We start from the raw sequence: 26571 nt of genomic DNA on the forward strand, positions 1-26571 counted from the left end.
TCAGGGGCATTCTATCTCCGAGCTACAATCCCAGCCCTATTTTTTTGTTTGTTTGTTTGTTTGTTGTTGTACTGAGGATGGAACCCAGGGACATGTAGAACTGGGGATGGAATTCTGGGCCATCCTACCTCCAAGCTACACCCCCAGCCCTATTTTTTATTCTTTATTTTGAAATAGAGTTTCACTAAATTGCCACGGGCCTCACTAAGTAGCTGAGGGTGGCCACACACCTGTGATCCTCCTGTCTCAGTGACTATGCTTGGCTCACAAATTTCATTTATTTATTTATTTATTTATTTATTTATTTATTTATTTATTTATTTATTTATTTATTTATTTATTGTCCTAGGGTGGAACCCAAGGGCTTTTCTACCTCTGGCTGTACTCCCAGACTTATTTTATATTTTATTTGGAAACAGTCTCACTAAGTTGCTGAGATCCTCACTGAGTAGCCAAGGCTGGCTTCGAACCTGTGTGATCCTCCTGTCTCAGCTTCTCAAGCGCTGGGATTACAAGTGTGTGTCACCATGCCTGGCACAAGTTTCCATTTTTAGTTAGACTGAAAGATTGATTTGATTTGTAGGCCCTTTTCATTTTTTATTTTGAAACAGATTTATGCTAAATTGCTGAGAATCTTGCTTAATTGCTGAGGTTGGCCTCAAACTTAAAATTCCCCTATTCTCAGCCTCCTAGGTACTGGGGTTATAGGCGCACTACTGTGCTTGGCTTGTAGGTAGTGTTTTGTGAAAGATGTTCTTTAATGTTGTCAGGAGTGCTAGGTACACTGGTGCACCCATGTAATACTAGCCACTTGGGAGGCTGAGGAAGGCAACTTAGGAAACCCTATCTCAAAATTTAAAAATAGATGCTGGGGGTATATAGCTCAGTTGTAGACCTCCCCTGGGTTTGATCTCCCGTACTATGCTCAGATAGAAAACTGTGTCAGCAGTACAGGTTATGTTTTTGAGTAACCATCAGTTATATTTTTCCTAGTAATTTCCTTATTGACTTATTAGAATATAGTTTGCCTTCATAGTTATTTAGTAATATGAATTATTGTTATAAGTCATCGCTTCTTACTAGTAACATCTATTTATGAGGGTGATGTTTAGTTGCTCTTGGGACATTTTTGTTTTAGCCCATCCATTCCATTTTTATAAGAAGCTTAGGATGGCATACTTGGAAAGAGAATTTCTCTCATCTGCCCCTTCACTCACTCACCCCTACCCTTTGCAGAAAAAAAATGATACAAAGGTTACTGAAGATCAAGGTAAGGGGATAGGAATAAGAACATAAAGTATTCCTAATAATGATGATAGTAATAGTACTAATGCTATTTGGAGAACTATCTATGTTTTGGGCTTTGTGTTGAGTAAGTATTTAATTTCATTTAAATACTCACAGCAACCTCTTTAAGGTAGAGGCTCAAATTAGGAAAATGAGGTTTTGAGAAGTTGTGATTCTTTTAATGCCATGCAGCCAGTTAAGGCAACATTTGAACCTGGACCCCTTTGCTCCAGTTCTCATGATCTTTATACCATATCATGTTATCTTTCTAATATGTTGACTTAAAAGGGAAATTAGTACTGTAATTTCCAGGTTAAGACAATAAGTTTCTTATAATACTAATCATGTGAAGGGAGGAAGTACGAGAGCTGTGGTAACCTGAAAGGGAGACTGGTGTAACTTGATGTGTTGACAGGATCTCTGAGCTGGGATTGGTAGTTGATGATACTTAGGGCAAGAGTTAGAAGTGGTTGAGGGCTTTTTTTTTTTTATCAAAATCAGAGGAAATTAAAGGGAACTTCGTAGGTGCTGATTTCAGGTAGAGGAATGGTGATAATAAATGAATTTATTTGAATGCTATTATGAATTAGAACAAAGAGATTGAAGAAAGGTACTGTTGGGATAACAGTATCATATTAATTTTTGAGACAGCTAAAAATTGAAGGCCCTATTATAAGCATTTGCTCACAAAATCAGAACTTGAGAGAATGGTTTCATAATCATCAGGTCAGGTTCCTGAGGAAGGCATTCTTGCTTTTTAGAGGATGAATCTGTTCCAGGTGCTCTGATCTTAGGGACTTTGGTTTTGAATCTTGGGGACTCCAAGGTCTTAAAGGCTAAATAGGTATTGGTTAAAAGGATGAACCTAGTTTAGCTTCAACCCCTTAAGCTCAATATGCTTAGGCTGAGGCTGGACCAGATTAGATAACATGTGGTAACAGGAAATTTCTGTAGGGTTTTTTGTTTGTTTTGTACTGAGGATTGAACCCATTACATTCTACCTCTGAGGTACTCCCCCAGCCCTTTTTATTTTATTTATTTCATTTTTTTTAAATTTTTTGGTGGTACTGGGGGTGGAACCCAGAGGCCTTCTACCACCGGGCAATGCTCCCAGACCTATTTTATATTTTTATTTGGAAACAGGGTCTCACTAAGTTGCTGAGAGCCTCACTAAGTAGCTGAGGCTGGCTTCGAACCAGCGCCAAGCGCTGGGATTACAAGCGTGCGCCACCACACCCGGCGCCCTTTTTATTTTCTTAAAGCAGGGTTTTGGGTTGGGTGTGGTGGCGCACGCTTGTAATTCCAGCATTTGGGATTCTAAGACAGGAGGATCTGGGTTTGCAGCCAGCCTCATCTACTTAGTGAGGCCCTTTGCAACTCAATGAGACTCTGTTTCAAAATAAAGAATAAGACTTCCGGGAAGATGGCGACCGAGAAAAGCGGGGCTTAAGAGCCCCGCTAACAACAAATCTCCATTACCACAAAATCAGCGCCTTTCATAGCCAGAAAACACCATCACCAGTGAAACAAAAAATCACCAGGCTCCAGAGAGAAAGCGGACTGAGAACAGAGCCACAGAGGAGGTACACCGGCCTCGCGCCCGAGGACGCGACAGACGCGGCAGCAGCGCCATACTGCCAGCGGCACCGGCGAATTCACGGGACGGCTACAGCAAGCCGAGGTGAGCCACTGCGGAACATCTAGGTGGGATTTCTCCGCGCGGAGAGCATCTAAAGCTCCCAGTGGCCGAGCTCAGCACACGCTGCAGGGATTCAGAGTAGAAATCAAAATCAAGAAGAAAAACGCCAGCCCCACAGCCGAGGGCGTAGCAGTGGCGCCATATTGCCACCTGCAGCAGCAGCAGCGAATTCAGCGAGGCCAGTACAGCTACATCTGCGTACTCAAGAACAGTGAGTCAAATTGTGGGCCACAGAGGAGAAATCCCAGTACTGTACTCCCTGGGACTTGACCCAGTGGGGGAGGGGCGGTGGCAGAGATATCACACCATAGGAGAACGTGCAACCTGGCACCCCCCACAGTCGAAAGCAGCCTCTATCGACTCTCTGGGTCGGATACTCTGTGATAAAACCCAGTAAAGGAGTAGTGGGGTCTGAGATACTACTGACTCGAGATCCCCAGAACACCTTAAGGGAAGTCATAGTGACCCAAGGGAAGAACCCAGAGAAGGCACAAACTTCCGAAATCATGGGAAAGAGGAATAATACTGGAGCAATGAATGCTCACAACCCCACAACATCAGAACCCGATAAAACAGAAAATCAGAGATTTCTAGAAGATCAAATCAGGAAAATAACTGTAGAAATAATAGAGGTGCTTCTAAAAGAACTCAGAGAGAGCCAAAAAGAGATAAAGGATGCAATTAATGAAGTAAAGGCCTCAATTCAAAGCACAAACAACCAATTAGAACACATGGAGAACAGAATCTCGCTCTTAGAAGATGAGCAATCCAAAAATGAACTCATAGTTTCTAATCTAGAAAAAAATATCCGACAACAGGAATCTGACATTGAAGAAATATGGGCCCATTTTAAGAGAGCTAACCTAAGAATAATTGGAATAGAGGAGGGAAAAGAAAGTGAAACCAAAGGGATCAACAATCTCTTCAAGGAAGTAATAGCAGAAAATTTTCCAAACATAGAGCAAGAGGTTGATACAAAGGCCCAGGAAACTTATAGAACTCCCTTTAGACAGGATCGGAGAAGAGGATCCCCACGCCACATAATTGTCAAAATGACCAATGTGGAAGCCAAGCAGAGAATCTTAAAGGCAACAAAAGCAAAGGGCCAAGTGACATTCAGAGGCAAACCAATTAGAATCACTCGAGACTTCCCAAACCAAGTTATGAGATCCAGAAGGGCTTGGAGTAACATATTCCCAATTCTGAAAGAAAACAACTTCCAGCCAAAAATTTCCTACCCAGCAAAACTTTCTATCAAATTAGATGGAGAAATAAGAAGCTTCCATGACAAACAGAAACTGAAGGAATTTATGTCTTCAAAACCAGCGCTAGAGAAAATACTCAAAGAGATTAACTACAAAGAAGAAATAGGTAACACACACCAGAACCAGAGAAACAAGATTTTCCATCCAACAGACACCTAAGATTGGTTATCTGTGGAGATTATTTATGTTAGTCTTTTACCTATCTCTAAAGGGTATTGTTTGCCTTTATTGTTGTTAATTTTTAGGATTTCTAGTTGGAATATTAATATACCTTAAGATATAGCAATTGGAAATATTTTACCCCATTCTATTAGTAACTGTTAACTCTGTTTACATTGTCTTTGGATATACAATATATTTTTTTTTATTTTTTAGGGAGTTTGTATACTCCTCTGTTGCCTGTGCCATTGAAATCATAACCAAGAAATCACTGCCAATTTCAATGTTGTGAGGTTTAATGACCCAGATTTTCTCCTAAAAGTTTATAGTCTTAAAATTTATATTTAGGTCTATTATCTATTTTGAGTTAATATTTGTATATGGGATTAGGTAAGGGTCCAATTTTATTCTTTTCCATGTAATTATTATTTTTTAACAATATTTAGTTAAAAGATTATCATTTCTACCACCAAATGTTCATGGAAACCTTGTCAAAAATAACTTGACAATATAGGGAAGAATTTAGCTCTAGGCTTTTATTTAACTCCAATGGTTTATATATCTGCCTTTAGAATAGTACTACACTGTTTCAATTATGGTAGCTTTATATGGTTTGAAATCAGAAAATATATATCTTCAAGCTTTGTTCTTTTTCAAGATCGTTTTGGGTACCTAGAGTCCATATTAGGATAGATTTTTTTCTGAAAAATAAATATATAAATATATGATAGTTTCACCTAAAAAATAGAAAAAAATATTCTCTTGTAAGAAAGAAAGCAAAAAGAAATATTGAAATGTTATCTTTAAGTCATCAAAAGCTTGGTATCAGACAAATGAAACTGTTATGTGAGATTATCATTTTTAATTTTAGATAAATTGCCATAATACTAGATGTCAACTACTAAGCCAAGCATGGGAGGGAGGGATAGGGAGAGAATGGGGTGGGGATTGGGTGGGGGCTGAATGGGAAAAGTGTGCATGTATGTCTACAAAAGTATGTATCCTACTATGATGTATGAATACAGTGCACCAATAAAAAAAATAAAATTAAATTAAATTAAAAAAAAAGAATAAAAAAATAGGTCTGGGTTTATAGCTTGGAGGTAGAATGCCCCTGGTTTCCACCCCTAGTACCGCAAAACAAAAACAAAAACAACCCCCCAAAACAGGGTTTTGCTAAATTCTTAAGGCTTGCTTCAAACTTGTGATCCTGTCTCAGACTGCCAAGTACTGGGATTATAGGCGTGAGCCACCATGGCTGGCTATACAGCAGTTTAATTGCATAAATTATACCTCAAAATTTCCTTTGTTCTTTATTTTGTAGTGCTGGGATCAAACCCCGGGCCTGATACATGTATACTTGTTGGGCAAATCTTCTACCACTGAACCATGTACCCAGCCCCCACAATCTTCTTCACACACTTGGGCTGGCTTTGTGCTTAGCAATAGTGGCCAGGATGTGGGGAAATGACAGCTGACCAAGAAGGAAAAGTAAAGAAAGTCCAGGAAAATGTGGTTATGTTTGATGATAAATCCTCTCTTTTGTTTCCTCTGTTTTGACAGTAGAAAGTAAACTGAAGAAACACGGTGATAGGAATGTCTGTTGTTCAGGAGACTACTTAAAGCACAATTTTATTTTATTTTTTTTGCAGTACCGGGGATTGGAACCAGGGCCATTCTACCTCTGAGCTTATACCCCTAGCCCTATTTTTTATTCTTTATTTTGAAATAGGGTCTCACTAAGTTGCGGAGGGCCTCACTAAGTAGCTGAGGCTGGCTACGAACCTGTGATCCTTCTGTCTCAGCCTTCCAAATACTGGGATTACAAGCGAGTGCCACCAGCCCTGGCTAAAGCACAATTTTTATTACTTTACTAAAACTGGGTGCCTTTTTAATAGCTCATTCTAAATTATCAATTAACTTCACATACAGATTATAATCAGTTAAAGCCAGAATCCTGAACACTGTAATCCTGCCAGTCCTGGTTGTAATTTTTAATAGTTGACATTTATCATTAATGGTTTTATTTCCACCATACCTCAAATCCAAAACTTGTTTGACAAATTTTTGAATAATTTGTTAAAACTCAAGGAGGTCTTGGAGTTAAATATTTCAATAGAGTTGGGTGTGGTGGCATATTCCTGCAATCCCAGTACTTGGGAAGCTGAGACAGGAGGATAACAGGTTCAAGCACAGCCTTAGTAAGTACTGAGAATCTTATCAAGCTAATGAGAGACCCTGTTTCCAAATAAAAAATAAAATTGAGTTGGGGGCATAGTTAAAGTAGAATGCCTCTGGGTTCAGTTTTTATTATCACACACAAAAGACATTTCTTAGGAAGAAAATGAAAATATTGAATACATTTTTGTTTTGTTACTTGAATAGTTATTTAAAACAGAATGTTTAAAATCTCTCTTTTTTTGAGCCAGGTGTGGTGGCACAGGCTTATAATCCCAGTGTTTTGGAGGCTGAGATAGGATCACAAGTTTGCAGCCAGACTCAGCTACTAGGCCTTATACAACTTAGACCCTGTTTCCAAGTAAAGAATAAAAAATAGGGCTGGGGGTGTAGCCCAGAGGTGGAAAGCCCCTGGGTTCAATCCCCAGTTCCACACACACAAGAAAAGAAAAATATCTTTTAATAAAAAGCATCTCTGAAAGCCGGATATGGTGGCGCACGCTTGTAATCCCAGCATTCCGGAGTCTGAGAGCAGAGGATCATGGTTCGCGGACAGCCTCAGCTACTTAGCGAGGCTCTCCACAACTTAGTGAGACCCTGTTTCAAAATAAAGAATAAGCGAGCCGGGTGTGGTGGTACATGCTTGTAATCCCCGTGCTTGGGAGGCAGAGACAGGAGGATCGCGCAGGTTTGAAGCCAGCTGCGCGCGCTGGTTTAGGAGACCTTGTTTCCAAATAAAAATGTAAAAATAGGTCTGGGAGTTTAGTCCAGAGGTAGAAGGGCTTCCAGGAACCCCATTACCACCCAAAAAATAAATAAATAAAAAAAATAAAGAATAAGCTGGGCGTGGTGGTCCACGCTTGTAATCCCTGCGCTTGGGAGGCAGAGACAGGAGTATCGCGCTGGTTCGAAGCCATCTTCGCTGGCTTGAGACCCTGTTTCCAAATAAAAAAATATAAAAAATAGGTCTGGGAGTGTAGCCCAGAGGTAGAAGGGCTTCTAGTACTAACACACACACACACACACACACACACACACACACACACACACACAGAATAAAAAATAGAGATGGGGGTGTAGCTTGGAGGTTGAATGCCCCTGTGTTCCATCCTCAGACCTGCCCAAAAAAAAAAAAAAATAGAAAGCATCTCTGACAAGTGATCATTTAAACTTTGTTAGAATATTTCTTTGAGAACAATGTCCTTATTTTGTAGTGTTGTGAATCGAACCTAGGGGCATTCTACCTCTGAGCTACACCCCTAACCCTATTTTACTTTTTTTTAAATTTTAAAACAGGGCTCACTTTTTTTTTTTTGAAACAGGTTGATGAGTCTCACTACTTGCTGAGGCTATCTTTGAACCTGTGATTGTCCTCTCTTAGCCTCCCAAGTATTGGGATTACAGGTGTATATCGCCTGCCCAGCTAACACTATGCTTTTTGAAGCTTTGCCACAATAGGTAGCTCCAGTGTAACCAAATTTCCATTTTATGGATTTATTACAGGTGAAAGGGTCAACCTCCAGTATCAGGAGTAAAGCATTCATATTCATGTAAAAGATATTTCACGTTACTGTAGTTTAAAATTTTTCAAATCAGAATGATGCATTTTAAAATGCCTTAATTTAGTGCTACAACTAAGTTGAGAAAAAATAAACTTTCATCTCTTTCTTTGTTATTATAGATATTGAGACAAATTGTTTAGAAGAAAAAAGCAAGAGAGACTATTTTACACAGTTGGTGTTAGCATGTTTGGTAAGTTCTAAAAAATACATTCCCTTTCTAAATATTGCATTGAACAGTTATAATTAGTTAATCATGTTAATGGAGGAGGATATTGACATTCAGTTGACATTGTAGTAAAGTGAGATTGGGATTCGAAATTGAATATTTTGTAAAATTAGACATACTATTTCTTTTCTTCTTTTTTCTTTTGGTGGTACTGGGGGTGGAACCCAGGGGCATTCTATCTCTGACCTATACTCCCAGCCCTATTTTTTTTTTTTATTCTTTATTTTGAAACAGAGTCTCACTGAGTTGCAAAGGGCCTCACTAAGTAGCCGAGGCTCCATGAACTGTGATCTTCCTGTTTCAGCCTCCCAAATGTTGGGATTACAATCGTGCGCCACCACGCCTGGCTTAGACATACTATTTCTATGAGATAAGTATGTTACCAAATCACTTAAAGTATATATATGTATATATAACCAACAGTGATATTCCTGACCTAGTTTGTTCCTAAATATAGAAAAGACAAGCATCTGTAAAGTAATAGCAATTATTTTAGGTAGATTTTATTTTTTTTATGGTACTGGGGATTGAATCCAGGGCCATTCTACCTCTTGAGTCTCTCTTCTTGCTCAGGCTGGCTGTCCTTAAACCTGGGATCCTCTTGTCTCAGCCTCCAAAGTACTGGGATTATAAGTGTATGTCATCATGTCTGGTTAGATGGATTTAAAACTGAGTTTTTGTTTCCCCGCATAAACTATTATAGGCAGGGAGAAAAAGATGGAGATAGTTTAAAAAATTAAATTCTAGAACTTCTCATAATCATTGTCTAGCAAACAGTTTTATATTTATAAATTTAGAACCAAAAATAGATTACTCTGAGTTGGCTGTTACTTAGACCTGGAAGAATATACTTACCTACTAGAATTTGTCTTACAGTAGGAACTAGAGAATTCTGAAGTACTGTATCATTTTGAGTGAAAATTTAGACTCAATGAGAATTTCATCTCTAAGGCCGGGTGTGGTGGCGCATGCTTGTAATCCCTGCGCTTGGGAGGTGGAGACAGGAGGATCACGCTGGTTCGGAGCCAGCCTTGCTGGCTTAAGAGACCCTGTTTCCAAATTTAAAAAAATAAAATAAAATAGGTCTGGGAGCGTAGCCCGGAGGTAGAAGGGCTTCCAGGAACCCCAGTACCACCAAAAAAAAAAAAAAAGAATTTCATCTCTAGTTCTTATATGTGTGCTGTTTATTACATGCTTAACATCTTTAAGTGAAGTTTTAAATGAGTTGTATATTGTATATTTCAGTAATTCAATAGTCACAATTTTCGTTAAGTTGAACTTTGAAGCCACTTAATAAAAGTTGTTTGTGTGTGTAAATATGGCTTTTGTATTTAAAAAGAATATCTTGAATGTGTTAAAATTGTTGATGCATAATTGGAATGCTAAAGAAATAAATGGCCTTTAATATTTTTTAATACAGTATTTAGTTTCAGACACAGTTCTTAAGGAACGCCTGGATCCAGAAACACTGGAATCATTAGGGCTTATCAAACAATCACAGCAATTCAATCAAAAGTCAGTTAAAATCAAGACAAAACTCTTGTAAGTATATATATATATATATATATTTATATGTATATCTTATGCTGGAGATCAAATAGCTGAATGCATTTTATCTCTCTTTTATAAATATCTTATTTTGTTTTTGGTTATTGTGGGTCTTGTGGTTTTGCTTTTTAAAAGTAGCCTAAAGAGCCGGGCATGGTGGCGCACGCTTGTAATCCCTGCACTTGGGAGGCTGAGACAGGAGGATCACACAGGTTAAAAGTCAGCCTCAGCTACTTAGTGAGGCTCTCAGCAACTTAGTGAGACCCTGTTTCCAAATAAAAATATAAAATAGGTCTGGGAGTATAGCCTGGAGGTAGAAAGCCTCTGGGTTCCACCCCCAGTACCACCCCCCCCAAAAAAAAAAGTAGTGTAAGATAACTGAGTCAGCAGCAATGAGCTTTACTGTGCAAAACCAGTGTTAATTCTATCCAAATCTGAAGTTAATATTTAGTGCATTTTATTATTAACAATAAGAGAATGCACAAATGTGTCTATACTTACTATATTCTTAGCCAGTCATTGAAAGAGTGGTGTGTTACTGTTCCTTGGTATTAGCAATATTCTTTCCTCATATTCCTGGTTTTCCCACTTCATTAACATTAGGTTTCTGTTATGAATTACTTTATTTTTTATGCTAAAAGATATATAAGGAGGTAAACTTTTCAACATTCATTTTTATGATTGGTTTAAGGTAGACATATTGAGACGAATATGTTATTCTGTGCAAGCTTGTTAATTGAAATTAATTTTTCCTTTTAATGATATTTATCTGATTTTAGTTATAAGCAGCAAAAATTCAATTTGTTAAGAGAAGAGAATGAAGGTTATGCCAAGCTGATTGCTGAATTGGGGCAAGATTTATCTGGAAATATTACTAGTGATTTAATTTTAGAAAATATCAAATCTTTAATAGGTAAGACATATCTATTTATATAATATGTGATTTTTAAGATAACAAGCTTCTTTAACTGTTGAAGAATATATAAGAAATAAGCAAAGTATATAGCTGTCCTTTTAATATTTTATGCATAATTGAAAAATATAACACAGTATGAAAAAATCTATGTCACTGTTACTTTTGTGTTCATAATAGTTTCTGTCTTTCTGGCATGTCTGTCTTTAATAAGTATTTCTCAATCATCTTTTGGAGGGCAGAAAATAAGTAAATGTGAAAACTTTAGTAAATCTTCGTTGAACCCTTGAAACCTGGTGATACATTATTCTTTAGGATTTGATTTTAAAAATACCTTTATAAGGAACTTTGATGCGTATTTTATCTTTATAATAGTTTCTTACAGTGTAGCAGAATATTGCAGAAGTGTAACAGATAAGAAAATGTTATTCTCCCTACCTTTTAAATAGCATTTATTTAACATTATTCTTTATTTGCATTGAGCATTTGAAGGGAGGAAGTTGACTTCTATAGAAAGGACATTAAATATAGAAAAATAGGGTATGGTTTTCTGAGAATGGAAAGAATTTCAGCTCTTTGTTAGGTTGTGCTGTTTTAGGGAATATCTTAGGTTTTGAGACCTATAAGAGAAGTCTTATTTCCTGCTCATTGGTTATATCTCAGGGAATGCTTGTCCTGAGTTTCTGTGTTCTTTCTCTTTTCCTTTGGAATTTATATACGAATAAGAAATAGCTGTTGGTTTAATCTTTATCTCCCTTATCCAATGCTTTGTCTAGGCACCCAAATAAAACTGTGTATTATATTTTCCCTTGTTTTTGGATTGGCTTTTGGTATTCAGTAAGTATAAAAAGTAAGGCAGTTTTCAGTGAGTTATTCTTTTCTTTGAAATAAGTCTAGTTCTAGCGGCTGATCTACTTTCTTTTCTACTTCTGGACGAGTGGCCCTCAAGGCCTGCAGAGCTCTTGCTACCTGTGACCCATTTAATAAAAATCTTTTTTATAGGAGTTCCTTTCTTTTATTTTCAGGATCTGTTCCACATTTTTCCTATAGTGTCTTTAAAAAAAAATCTAGTTTGAGAAGCTTGTCAGTACTGTTTTGTCATAGTTTCATCTTTCCTATAACTTGTTATATACTTAAGATAGTATTCCCCCCCATAAAAATCCTGTGGTATATAATCTCTTTGAAGTGTGTGTGTGTGTGTGTTTTGCTGACATCTCTGTTTCATTATTTCTGCAAGTTTATACCTTTTATTTCCTTTGTTATTTTGGGAACATTTTAAAGAAGGATTTTCTTGAAGGTTGCAACTGGAAAATGTAAACTACTTCAACTTTGCTCTCATGGAGAACAGGTTATGTTACTATCACTGAAGAACAATGATAATTACTACTATAAGCTCAATGCATTCATGTATATTCTATGATTATAAATAGTTTTGATTTATTGGGTTACCCCTCTATTTCTAACCTGTCCAGCATGGTAGACTGGAGACACTTAAATACTACCTTCTCAAGCCTTCCCTAGCTACCTCTATCCGTATTCTTGTTATTCCCTGATTATTTTTTTTCTTAGCACTGATGAACATATAATGTATGGTCAGCTTTCTGTATCCATATATTAAACCAACTGCATGTTGAAAACATTTAGGGAAGTAATTGCATCAGTACTAAATGTGCATAGACTTGTTCTATGCAGTTCCCAACAATACAGTGTAGTACCTGCTTACATAGTATTTACTTTGTATTAGTTATTATAAGTAATCTAGAGATGATTTAAAGAATACATCACATGTAGGCACTGTACCATTCTATATAAGGGACTTGAACTGGTATGGACTTTGGTATCCTCCAGGGGGTTCTGGAGCAATCTCTCAGATACTGAGGGATGACAGTACTATGTATTTTACCTTCTCTCTGCCCACTGGAATGTAAACTCCACAAGGACAGTGGTTTTTGCCAGGTTTGTTTAGTACTTTATTCTCAGTTCCTGGTATGTAGGTGCTAAGTAAATACCAAAGAGTGAATGAATGAATCTTTCCTCTTTTGTTGTAGCATTCATATGGATTCTTAGCCTCTTTTTTCTGATGTTGAGAAATTTAGAAAGTTTATTTCCCTGGTTCTGATGATGTCTCATTCCCCCTGGTTATCTAAGAAAGCAGCTTTTCATTGTTGTGGAAATTCAGTTTAAGATTTTAAATTCAATGAGTATTCTCTCATTGTTAGAATTGTTACATTCCCTCTCAGTGTAAACTCTGTCTCGGCCTTGTCTCATCTGTATAGAACAGCAAACTGGCATCGCATCCCTTTTTTTCATGACATCTTTGGATGGGTTTCTCTGTCTTTATTCCCACTGTTATCTCTTTAGGATCCCTCTAAACAGGAAACAGCTTCCATAGAAGTAGTATATGTATGATCTCTTTTACTAGCTAGTTTCAGAAAGTGATACCTAGGTTGGGAGGTATGTGTTTTTGTTGCACTTAGATTCATCATACTTGGTCTGATTAGTAGAAATCCTTATTATTCAACATTAGTTGATAAATTAGTTAAAAACCAATTATTTGTGCCCTTAAAGACTCTGTCACACCAAAATATTTATATATTGTTTGCCAGCCTGGGGCTATTTACTGTGTGAGCAAGCAAGGAAGCAAAACCATTAGGAGGGAGTGTGTAGGGTGGTTGTGATCTCAAGCCTGACACTAAATTTGAACAAGTACTTGTTAAAGAGCAATGGAAGTTATTAGTAGACTCTTGACTTGCCATGTTGTACATAGATCCTGTCAAGTGGTTCTTGAGTCAGGATGGCAAAAAAGCATCTTTTAGAAATTAGAGGAAAGGATATCAGATCTGGGCTCCTTGATTGAACTACACTAAAAGTACACTGTCCTTTTTGATACCTTTCACAAAATCAAAACATCACAATGTATAACAGGTGCTAACTATTATTTCCTTTCTTTTAAATCAATGGTCAGTAATGTTCTTCTCTAAAAGGTTAGATAGTATTTTTGGCATTGTGGGTCATTTGGTTTCTGTTCCAATTATGCAACTTTGCCTGTGTTGAGTGAAAACAACTATAGATAGCACACAAATAAGTGTGACCATGTTTTAATAAAAATTTATTTACAAAAACAGACAGGCAAATGGATTTAATCCACAGGCCACACATTGATTCTTCTCTATATCAAAAATTAGTCATGGAGCTGGTTTTCTTTTGAGCATAGTTTTGGAGAGTAAAAATGATTCTTCCTGGTTTGGAGTTGAGTGGATCCAGAATCTTGGTGGCCTATGCTTATTCTTATCCGTGTCTTTTCTCCCAGCATTAGAGCCCAGGATCTTGATTTGTTGCCTTGGTGGTAGATCCGGCTGGGGAAGGGTAGGGTGAGGGTCTGTCCCTTCAATCTCACAAGTTCTTTTGGTTGATTGTCAAGTGAGCATACAAGGTGCGTGTGGTGACACATACTTGTAATCCTAGAAGTTGAGAGGCTAAGATTGGAGGATTGCAGGTTTGAGGCCAACCTCAGCAATTAGCAAGACCTTCTGTGTCCAAAATAAAAATAAAATAGGGCCAAGGTATAACCTGGAGGTTAAAGGCCCCTGGTTTCCATCCCTAGCACCATACCCCCACATAAACAAATAAACAAAAGCGACCAGAGATGCACTGAAAACAAAATAGTATTCCAGGCCAAACAAGGGTATGGTACAAGCCAGGAATAGTGGCACACACTTGTAATCCCAGTACTTGGGCCACTGAGACAGGAACATTGTATAGGTTTTAAGCTAGCCTCAGCTACTTAGGCTCTCAACAATGTAGTGAGACCCTGTTTCCAAATAAATATAAAATAGGTCTGGGAGTATAGCCCGGAGGTAGAAAGCCCCTGGATTCCATCCCCAGTAACACACACACACACACACACACACACACACACACACACACACATGAATATGATACATTTAACTCTTTTGACTACATTATTTTGACTGTATACTTTTATTATCTGTGAATCAATCTGAAAACAAGGTCCATTCAGTCCAGATGTATCTTATTGTGTCAGCTTTTTCCTGTACTTTGAAAGGGAAGCCATTTGTCTGGTTCCTTTACCTAAATTTTTGCCTTATCAAAGTTTCTTGTCTATATATTAGAAGTTTCCTCCCCTGCTCTGAAGACAAAGACAGCAATTGGTATTGCCATAGGCTTTTTAAAAATCATACTTTTATTTTGTTAGGTGCATTTTTCCATGTCTTATTTATTTTTGCCTTGAGATATGCAGGTTTTTCAAATACTCAGAAATAGTCTAGCATAGATTTTTGTTAGCCCATTTCTAAAGGAATTCTTTCCAGATGCCAAATCATTTCATTTTGTTAAAACATGTTTTTTCAGCTGGGTGTGGTGGCACATGCCTATAATCCCAGTACTTGGGAGGCTGAGACAAGAGGATTGCATTTTCAAAGCTAGCCTTGTCAACTTAAGCTCTCAGCAACCTAGAGAGACTCTGTTTTCAAATAAAATAAAACAGGGCTGGGGTGTACCTCGGAGGTAGAATGCCCCCGAGTCAGCCCCTAGCACCAATTAAAAAACAACAACAACATGTTTTTTCTCTGTCAGGGGTATGATTATTGAGTCTGTAACTCTGTTTTCTTGTCTTATATTTATAAGCTGGACATATCTCCCAGGCATGTTGACGCTATTGCCTTGGTCTTTTATTTTTCTATTCATATTTCAATTTTGTCTTATTCCTATAGCAGTCATTGTCAGTCTAATTATATCTCTTGCCTCTAGTTGCAATTGCCCTAATATACTGACCATCTGGTCTATCTTTGGGGAAACTCCTGTTACTTTTCAGTACATTTCTTCAAAGGTCTATCATTCAAAAGGTATGAATTCTCTTTAAGGATAGAGGAGGTATTTTATTAATTTCTGTATCATAAGCATTTGGCACATAATGGGTAGTACTATAGTCTATCATTTCTTTGTTTTTCTACTTGCTACCTTCCGATATGATTTCCTGTTTGTTCCTTTAAAAACATTATGTGTGTGTGTATATGCATTTGTGTATGTGTATTCCTTAATGTAACTGGTGTTAGAAGTAGGGAACTAGTCTTATGATCCCTGGTAAGATAACTTGTCTATTGATGTTTGAGGTGAACAAAAGCTTTTTTAGGATGCTGAACCACAAGATTGTCTATGTTCTACCACAGGTACCATTAGAAAAGCTTTTTTAGATATTCAAGCTTACCAATTTTTTTGTCTGGATTATTCCATTCAGCAGTATCATCAAAATCATTATCATTAATTTAGCAGTTATTTTTTGTTGCTTTCATGTTATTGTATCAATAATCATTTCCTTTTTATTGCTAAATAGTACTCCACTACAATTGTAGTACTGGGGAATTGAACCAGGGGCATTTGACTCCCACTCATATTTCATTCTTTATTTTTTTAAAAAATATTTATTAAATGCCTTTGTGTGGCAGACAACAACTTGTTTTTTTTGGTGGTACTGGGGTCCCTGGAAACCCTTCTATCTCTGGGTTACACTCCCAGACCTATTTTATATATATATTTTTTTATTTAGAAACAGGATCTCTTAAACCAGAGAGGCTGGCTTTGAACCAGTGCGATCCTCCTGTCTCTGCCTCCCAAGTGCAGGGATTACAAGCGTGTGCCACCATGCCCAGTGGCCTTATTTTTTAGATGTACAGTGGGAGGCAAAAATATTTTGGATTTTTTCACCGTTAGAACTTTCAGAAAACATCTTTTTGGAGAAGACTTGAAGTTCTTTTTGATAAGATATGACCACTGTTTTATAATTTATCTTAGTGTGGGAAGTGGAAGAAAATATATTCTTATATTTGTGTCATATAAAAAGAGGAAAAATACTTGTATTTGGAGTAGAATATTTTGTTATTTAAGTGATTTCTAAGATACAGGGTTTCATTGAGTTGCAAAGGGCCTCAGGCTATCGGTAAACCGTGATGCTCCTGTCTCAGCCTCCCAAATGCTGGGATTACAAGTGTGCGCCACCATGCCTGGCTAGGTACAAATGTTTTGACCTCACATACCTTCCTAACTTCATCACAGTGATTCCTTTTCCTTCAGTATTAGAAAAAAAAAATCAGTGTTGGCCCAATTAAATGGTCAAGTTGCACTTAGGAACTATGTATAATAAAAAATACACAATTTTAAATACTAGAATCCCATTCAGCTTGATACAAGGCATTTGGGACCTATTTCATACTGAGGGAGAAGCAGATTAGATTTTTTATGCTCACTTTGGATCATAAGAATCTATTTTATTGAGAGGAATAATTTGTAGAATTGTCCATTTTGTTTACATTATTTTTCTTCTTTTTTGTTGTGTGCAAATGGCTAAGTTCTCATAACTTAAATGTGCATGTGATATGACTGCACTATAATATTCTAGTAACAAATTGAAGCTGAATGCATAAAGTTTATGGAATAAGAATACAATGGCAGCTGGGTGTAGTGGTGTGCCTATAAACCTAGTACTTCGGAGGTTGAGACAGGAGGATCACAAGTTTGAGGATAGCCTGAGCAAGTAGTAAGACTCCTATAAACCCTCCTATAAGTCCCTGTTTTAAAATACAAATGAAATAGGGTTGGGGGTGTAGCTTGGAGGTGGAATGCCCCTGGGCTCAATCCCTAGTAACTAATACACCCCCCCACACACACACACAAACTGGTAGGAGTATGAAATTCATGTTCAGATGGACATTTTTTCATTCATCCTTAAAGATTAGTGTGGATAAGTTCTCTTGAATACCTAGCCATTGTTTCTTTTTCTTCCTTTTCTTGTTCTACCTAGATTGTTTATTTTCTTCCTTTTCTGCTATGTTACCTTTGTCATAGATATTCTCTGATCTACTTTTTATCACTAGTATACCACTGTTCTTTTTAGGATATTACCAAAATATAAATACAAATCAATGGTACAAGTATATTTTATAGCTCTCTCATTATATAAGATATACTGAAACATGATTCTAAAAATGATTGTCCAAAGCATAATTTCATGAACCTAAAATTTCAGTTATATGTTAACACTGCAAATACTTCGGTCTAAAATATTTTTAGGAACTCTTTAGTTGTTGAACTTGTAAAATGCATTGTTTGGTGTTCATAGTTTGCTAAGAATTAGTGATGTAGATCTCTTTCACTAGCCTAAGTAATCAAGAATTGAGGAGAAAATGTGGTATAGAAGAACGTTTACTTGACTCATGTCACAGGATCTGCACTCCAGCCCCAGTACTGTCATTAACTCATTCTCTGATTTTGGGCAACTCACCTTTGCATCTGTAAAATGTGTTGAGTGTACTTTTTCCTTATCTAAAAGTTAAGAAAATTTCCTTCCAAAGTAGGGCAAGTGAACTTTTAAAAGAAATTGTTTTTAAAAAACACTTTTATCTTGTTATGTAAATTATCCCTGAAAGTTAATGGCTTTACTAGAAATGACATATAACCACTTTTGAATTTGTGTATATCTCATTTGTTACAGGATGCTTTAATCTGGATCCCAATAGAGTTTTGGATGTCATTTTAGAAGTTTTTGAATGCAGGCCAGAACACGATGACTTCTTTATATCTTTATTAGAATCTTACATGAGTATGTGTGAACCGCAAACACTGTGTCATATTCTTGGGTTCAAATTCAAGTTTTACCAGGTAAATATATGTATATATGTATATATAGGTTAACTTCATACTTTTATATGTATAATTTAATTGGAGTTTTATTTAAAAATTATAGGTTTTAGCTTAGACTATTTAGCAGAGGAAATAGAAAGTTATTGATACATTGTAATAAGTACTGTGCTGATAGTTTGAATGATGTGGTGCAAAAACCTGGAGGAAAACATAATTAAATTTTGACTCAGGACAGAGGGAGTCAGAAAAGACTTTGTAGATGTTATCCTTTTTTTAACCTGGTCCTTGAAGGATGAGCAGGAGTTTGTTTCAAGTTTTTAATTCAGGGATAGCAAACAGTGTGAGAGTAATGATGTGATATTGTGAATATACATAACTGATTAAAGGAGTGGTCCATGTTGGAGATGTGCCTGGATTGTAAAATGGGAAAAGAAGGGATAGAAATTTGACTTTGTAAAGGTAGGTGCACTAAAGATTGTCATAGACCTTCAATATTGTGCTAATAGTTAGACTTTTATTGTATAGAAAATGGCTTTTTGGGTATTTTATGGATATTAATAAATACTTGAGGCATATCTTATTTAATTTTTCATTAAAGCACTACAGTAGCTATCATGCAGTCCATGCCTCTTTTAATCCATTTTCTATATTATTGCTATTATTACTTTTACAAGATTTAACTGTGACACTTAGCTTCTCAAAAGTCTTTGCTTCTAGGATGAAATTCAAATGTCTACACGTGGCAGAAAAAGCTCTTCACAATCTGGCATTGTTCTTTTTTCTAGCCTATCTTTAGTCTTTTTTTCTTTTAAATCAGAATATTCTAGTCATCAAGTAGTCATTTCCTGAGCTTATGTATAGACATTGTTATGAACCTTTGTTCTTGTTTACAGTTCTCTATAACTAGAAAACGATTCTTACCTAACCCTTTCACTTCTCTTTGTGAACTTGCATTTTTTTTTTAAAGATCAAATGCTGCTTGCTCTGTAATGTCATAGCTGAAACTTTACCCATGTAGAAATGGTCACTTCTTAATCTATATTCTCACATTTTTTTTTTTTGTGGTACTGAGGGTGGAACCTAGGGACTTTCTACCTCCAGGCTATACTCCCAGACCTATTTTTTTTTTTTTTTTTTGGTGGTACTGGGGTTCCTGGAAGCCCGTCTATCTCCGGACTACACTCCCAGTTCTATTTTATTTTTGGAAACAGGGTCTCCTAAGCCAGCATGGCTGGCTTCGAACCTGCGTGATCCTCCTGTCTCTGCCTCCCAAGCGCGGGGATTACAAGCGTGCGCCACCACGCCCGGCTACTCCCAGACCTATTTTATACTTTATTTGGAAGCAGGGTTTCAATAAGTAGCTGGGGCTGGCTTCGAACTTGCATAATCCTCCTGTCTCAGCCTCCCAAGGGTTGGGATTACAAGCGTGCACTACCACGCCTGGCCTTCTCATACATATTTCTAACACTTACCATGTTATATTAGAATAAACTGTGCCTATCTTTTTTGCCAGATTGTGAGCCATGTAGGGCAGGTTCGATGTTTTACTAATTTCTACAGAGTAGTTTACTTCTTAGCCTATGGTAAATGTTTACAAATTGTAAATGAGTGCTTTATGCTGTATGAAGATAATTTTTTTCATGTGTGTGTTTTTGTATATGTGTGTGTTTTACTGGGGATTGAACTCAGAGGCATTCTATCTTTAAGCTACATTCCCACCTTGATTATTTTTTATTTCTTCTTTGAAAACAGGGTCTCCATAGGTTGCTGAGGGCTTCACTAATTTGCTGAGGCTGATTTAGAATCTGTAATTCTCCTGTCTCAGCCTCCCAGGTATTGGGATTACAGGCATGTGCCATCATGCCAGGCAGAAGATAATTATTTTGATAGCATGGAGGAGTTTAATAAGACCTCCGTTACACTTTTGGTGTAGCTTTGCTTTTATCTCTACCTTCCTAGTATATTTAGCTAGTAAAGAAATACTTAATCATTGAATGATTATGATATCCTCTTGCTTTGCAAGTCACTGATGGTACTCTGAGGAAGAGGAGCGCTCAAGTTCCTGTACCCTAAGAATTTGAGTTCAGGATAATAAAACAATTCCTTTTGTTAGGCATGGTGGCACATGCTTGTAATTCTAGAACTTGGGAGGCTAAGACAGGAGTTCATGGGTAGCCTCAGCAAGTAGTGAGACTCTTACCAACCTAATGAGACCCTGTTTAAAAATAAAAAAAAAATAAATAGGGCTGGGGGCGTAGCCCTGGGTTCAACTCTCAGTACAAAAAAAAGTGCTTGTTTTTGATTCGCAAATGATCATATACTGCCATTGCTTATCTTTTATTTTCTTGTTCTCTGAAATATTCCAGAAGACAGAACAGATTAGAGTTTAAAAACATATAACTTTTGAGCAAAATGACATATGACTCAGCTTTTGGGCAAGAGTACTATGCTATTGTTGAAAAATTAGCAATGGCAGCTTTTCTTGTTCCTAACAGCAGTCTGAGAGGCCACTCTTGGTATAGGAGAATAGAGATTCAAGTAGTTCATCCGAATTTTAATCCATCAGATTTTAAGTGATTGCTTTGGGTTTGAGAACATGAAGTTAACTGCTGAAATGAAAAGGTAGTTAAAATTTAACTTGAAGCGGGGCATGGTGGCACACACTTGTAATCCCAGCATTCAGGAGGCTGAGACCGGAGAATCGTGGTTCGCGGACAGCCAAAGCTACTTAGTGAGGCCCTTTGCAACTCAGTGATACCCTGTTTCAAAATTAAAAAAAAAAGGCAGGGGGTGTAACTCAAAGGTCGAATGCTCCTGGATTTCATCCCCAGACACTCAAAAAAAAAAAAAAAAAAAAGAAAGAAAAAAAATTTAACTTGAGGCATAATTAATTAGACTATATATTAGGGCTTTGGATACTGTAGATTTTAGAGTTTATCAGAGTGAATAATGACCTACTGTGTAGCATCAAGTTAGTTGAGTGCTTGGGTTTAGAATTAAAATTCTTTTATAAAATATTATTTATAATATTAATACTTTTTTGGTAGTGTTGGGGATTGGATCTAGGAACATATTACCTCTGAGCTACACCCCAGTTGTATTTTTTATTCTTTATTTTTGAAATAGGGTCTCACTATGTTGCAGAGGGCTTAAGAGCTATGGCTGGCCATGAACCTGTGATCCTCCTGTCTCAGCCTCCCAAGTACTGGGATTACAAGGGTACATCACCACACCTGGTTTTATATTAACATTTTTATTTCTTTATTTTTTATTTTTTTGCGGTACTGGGGATGAAACCCAGGGATAGTCTACCTCCGAGCTACACCCCCAGTCCAATTTTTTATTTTTTATTTTGAAACAGGGTCTCACTGAGTTGTAAAGGGCCTCACTAAGTAGCTGAGGCTGTCCTCGAACCATGATCCTCCTGTCTCAGCCTCCCAAATGCTGGGATTACAAGCGTATGCCACCACTCCTGGTTATATTAACATTTTTTACTGAGTTAAAGTATACTGGGGGGATGTTTGATAATATTCAAACAACCTTTTTCATAGATAATGGCCATTTTTCTTATTTAAGAAATAATTAGCCAAAACATACTTAATTTAGAAATAGTTGTTATTGAAAGGAAAAGTATCATACTGCTTTGTGTGATTCCTTTGCTTCTCTGGCTAAAGCTATCTAGTTATTGTTATTGTGTAAATCTTTTTTTTTTTTTTTTTTTTGGTGGTACTGAGGATGGAACCCACGGGCTTTCTACCTCCAGGCTATACTCCCAGACCTATTTTCTATTTTATTTGGAAACAGGGTCTCACTAAGTTGCTGAGAGCCTCACTAAGTTGCTGAGGCTGGCTTCGAACCTGTGCGATCCTCCTGTCTCAACCTCCCAAGTGCAGGGATTATAAGCGTGCGCCACCACTCCCGGCTTTATTGTGTAAATCTTGAGGGCCACTAAAGGTAGGGGAAGAGATGTGAGAGATCTTAGATAATTTGTGGTCTGGAAGGAAAAGTAAGGAAAGCTTTGAAAGGCAAGAACTGCTTAGATGATATAACCTTGGGAATAGGCACATATTGCTAACTTCTTTATTTGTACCTTGCATAACTCTGCCTTCCCCCTTTCCCATCACTACCAGAAAATGTCTATTCTTCCTCCTTCCATCCCATATTTTGTCCAGTTGGGAATTGTTTGAATTAATAGGGTACTTTTTCCCCTTTGAAATGATACTACTTCTAGGCCCTGTTAATTGTTCCTACTATGTTGTCATCAAGAATTATTTAATTCTAATTTCTTTCTTTTTTGTGCGATTATTATGATTATTTCTTTTTTTTCTTTTTGGTGGTACTGGGGTTCCTGGAAGCCCTTCTCCCTCCGGGCTACACTCCCAGACCTATGTTATATTTTTTTATTTGGAAACAGGGTCTCTGGAGCCAGGGAGGCTGGCTCCGCCAATCTCCGCCTCTCAAGGGCGGGGATTACAAGCCTGCGCGACCACGCCCGGCTTTTTTTTTTTTTTTTTTTTTTTTTTTGCGATTCTGAGGGTTGAGTCCAGGGTCATTCTACCTTTAAGTACACCCCCAGCCCTGATTTTTTTTCCTTTAAGAGTGAGATTCTGTTTTCCATGTGGTCTAATCTACTGTTTTTCCAGCCCTGCTTTTTATTCTTTATTTTGAAATAGGATCTTACTGAGTTGCAAAGTGCCTCACTAAGTAGTCTGAGGTTGGCTGTGAACCTGCGACCCTCTTATTTCAGCCTCTCAAGTACTGAGACTACTACAGGTGTGCACCACCACATCCAACTTTAATTCAGTTTCATTTTGTGATCAGTTATACTGAATGTTTGGACGTAGAAGGGGGAAAAGAGGATGCAGTTTTTTATTTTGTTTTGATACTGGGGATTGAACGCCAGGGGCATTCTACCTCTGAGTTACATCCCCAGCTATATTTTATTTCTTTATTTTTTACAGTACTGGGGACAGAACTCAGGTATGTTCTACTCTGAGCTACAACCCCAGCTCTATTTTTTTATACTTTATTTTGAAACAGTATCTTACTAAGTTGTTTAGGGCCTAAGTAACAGAGTCTGGTCACAAACCTGCCATCCTCCTGTCTCAACCTCCCAAGTACTGGGATTACAAACATGTGCCACCACGCCCAGCTTATATATTGTTTTTTGAAACAGGGTCTCACTAGGTTGATAAGAGTCTCACTACTTGCTGAGCCTGTCCTCGAACCTTCAGTTCTCCTGTCTCAGCCTCTTAAGTACTGGCATTTTAAGGGTGTGCCACTGCTCCTGGCTTGCAGACAGTTTTAAAACACATGATCCCTTTAAATAGTACAGAAGCACATCTTCTTTATTCCTCTTTTAGGGTTAGGGACCACAGAACGCAACACAAAGAACAGGAAGGAGGAAGTATCAGAAAGTGTGAGGTTAGGCCAGGCATGGTGGCGCACGTTTGCAATCCCAGCATTTGGGAGGCTGAGACCGGAGGATTGTGGTTCGCCATCAGCCTCAGTTACTTAGTAAGGCCCTCTGCAACTTAGTGAGATCCTGTTTTAAAATAAAGAATAAAAAATAGAGGAGAGGCTGTAGCTTGGAGATCAAAAGCCCCTTGGTTCTACCTCCAGACCCACAACAACAACAAAAAAAAGCGTGAGGTTAGCAAAATGTAAACTTGTTTGGTGTTAGCTTATCATAGGAGAGTAGAAAGAGTTTATAGCTCTCACCAATGTCAGTCCCTGGATATCTGGATTCAAGACACAGTAATAGTAGTGCTATCATGGTTAGGTGCTAATATGCATATCCCAAATTCATTTGTTTAAGAAATGTTGATTCACCACCTCTTAGATGTGCTGTTCTAGGTGCTGAGGTTATATCCATAAACAAATCCAGATCCTTTGGTCTCTTAATTTAGTATACTTCCATCCCCACTTAATGGCATTAAATTGTTGACAAGACTGTTCCCTAGAGGATTCCACCTTTTGGATTTTTGCTTTTCTTTGATTAGTTTAATTTGTTCTTTGACCCTGTATTATATACTTGGAATTGGCTCTAAAGGCTTGATTATATTAAGGTAGAACAATTAATGGCAAAAGTACTTAATAGATTATGATTTATCTTTCATATTGCATAACATATAATGCCTCTCTTATCTTTAAATGATTAAGTCGGAGGCAGTCTGATACATGCAGTATAAAATGACATCTGTCCTCACCATCAATAGCAAGTTATCTGCAGGTTATTTTTTTCCCCCCAGTACTGGTGATTGAACCTAGGGGCATTCTATCTCCAAGCTATACCTCCAGCCCTACTTTTTATTTTTTTATTTTGAAGCAAGATTTTACTAAGTTGCAGACAGCTTCACCAAATACCTGAGACTGGCAGCGAACCCGCGATCCTCCTATCTCAGTATTCCATGTACTGGGATTACAAGCGTTTGCCACCATGCCGGGCAGGTTGATCGATCTTTTGAGACAATGTTTTCTTATCAACCTTACATTAAATGGTTTAAATCCATGAACAATCCTAGCTTGAGGCATTTTGTTTTCCTTTACATATTATAAATTGTTAATACACTAATTTTATCATGTCCTCTTTATTCAGTACCTGTCATTCTTCAACAAAGAAGAGTTTGAGTCTTAGCTCAGGCCACTGAAATTTCTTAAAATGCGATTACTATTGCAAAGTCAGGACAAGTGCTTTAATTTTATCCCATTAGTTACCAGCTACCAGAGTCAAGGGTTTCTTTAGTAGCAAGGTTCACTGAGTGGGGAGGGAAGGGGAGAGGAAGAGGGAATGAGAAGGTGGGGAGGGGGAGAGCACATGATTATGCATGTATAAGAGAAGTGAACCTGTGCATATTGTATTTACTTAAGTCTCCAAAGAATACATCTCAGCTAGGCTTGGTGGTGTAAGTTTGTAATCCCAGTACTTGGGAGGCTGAGACAGAGGATCGCAGGTTCACAGTCACCCTAAGCAACTTAGGCTGTTAGCAACTTAGTGAGATCCTGTTTCAAAATTAAAAAAAAAAAGTAAATTGGGGCTCAGTATGTAGTTCAGAAGTAGAATGCCCCCAAATTCAATCCCTAGTACCCTCTCCCCATAAATCTATCTCATTGTGGTGGCAGTTGATGTTGATGAAATTCTAAATAGGGCTGGGGGTGTAGTTCAGAGATAGAATGCCCCTGGGTTCCATCCCCAACACTGCAAATCAAACACACACACACACACACACACACACACACACACACACACACACACCAAAAAAAAAAAAATCTACACCATCTCCTGGCCTTCTAGTTCAAGGGATCTGAGGAAAACAGCCACCATTTAACTGAGTTACAATGGCATTGGTGTTCTTGGGGTGAGTCGTACTCTGTTCAAGCACCCAGGTGAAGGGAGCCTTTAGAAGAGAGGGCAGAATATAGGAAGTTTTGCTGAGAATTAATCATGAATTCCAGAGGATTCCATTAAAGTGCTTGAAGAATGGAAAAATGAGATAGGAGAGAAAAGGGATTATATATAGAATAGGGGAGTCGGAGGCTAGGGCTTATTTTGATGACTTGTTTAAATAAGGATAAAGTCAATATTGAAAGTGGTCCTGGTGTATTTAAGTCAGGTAGTTGAGAAGTTGTCAAAAAGTAAGTTTTTGTGAATTTGTGATGGAACCCTAACTGCTTTTTGTATCAAAAAATGTGTTGATAGCTGGGCATATGGTGGCACACACCTGTAATCCTAGTAATTGAGGTACTGAGACAAGAGGATAATAAGTTTGAGGACAGGCTCAGTAAGTAGTGAGACTCTCATCAATTTCATGAGACCTCGTTTCCAAATAAGAAATAAAATTGGGCTAGGGCTGTAATTCAAAGGTAGAATGCCTGTGGGTTCAATCCCTAGTACCCCCCTCCCCCACAAAATGTCTTGGCATTAGATAACTATTTACTAAAATGTACTTGGAATCAAAGTTTTGTTAAATTGAAGACTTGTCTTACCTCTCTTAAAAAATTGAAACGGTACCTTCTTTAAATGATATATATTATTCTGGGCATCAAGGAGCATGCTTATAATCCTAGTACTTGGGTGG

General features: G+C 37.6%; 1 protein-coding gene across 1 annotated transcript in view; it reads left to right on the forward strand.

Annotated features, from left to right (window-relative positions):
• THOC2 (THO complex subunit 2) overlaps nucleotides 1–26571 on the forward strand; it is a gene marked incomplete at both ends in the record, with an annotated part of 127295 nt that overhangs the window by 40437 nt on the left and 60287 nt on the right. The window contains 4 exon segments of the mRNA XM_080718494.1: nucleotides 8270–8340; nucleotides 9797–9918; nucleotides 10704–10837; nucleotides 18345–18511. Coding sequence (XP_080574620.1) covers nucleotides 8270–8340; nucleotides 9797–9918; nucleotides 10704–10837; nucleotides 18345–18511 — 494 coding nt within the window.

Source organism: Muscardinus avellanarius (assembly GCF_963383645.1).
Source record: "Muscardinus avellanarius genome assembly, chromosome: X".
In the NCBI taxonomy this organism is placed as follows: domain Eukaryota; kingdom Metazoa; phylum Chordata; class Mammalia; order Rodentia; family Gliridae; genus Muscardinus; species Muscardinus avellanarius.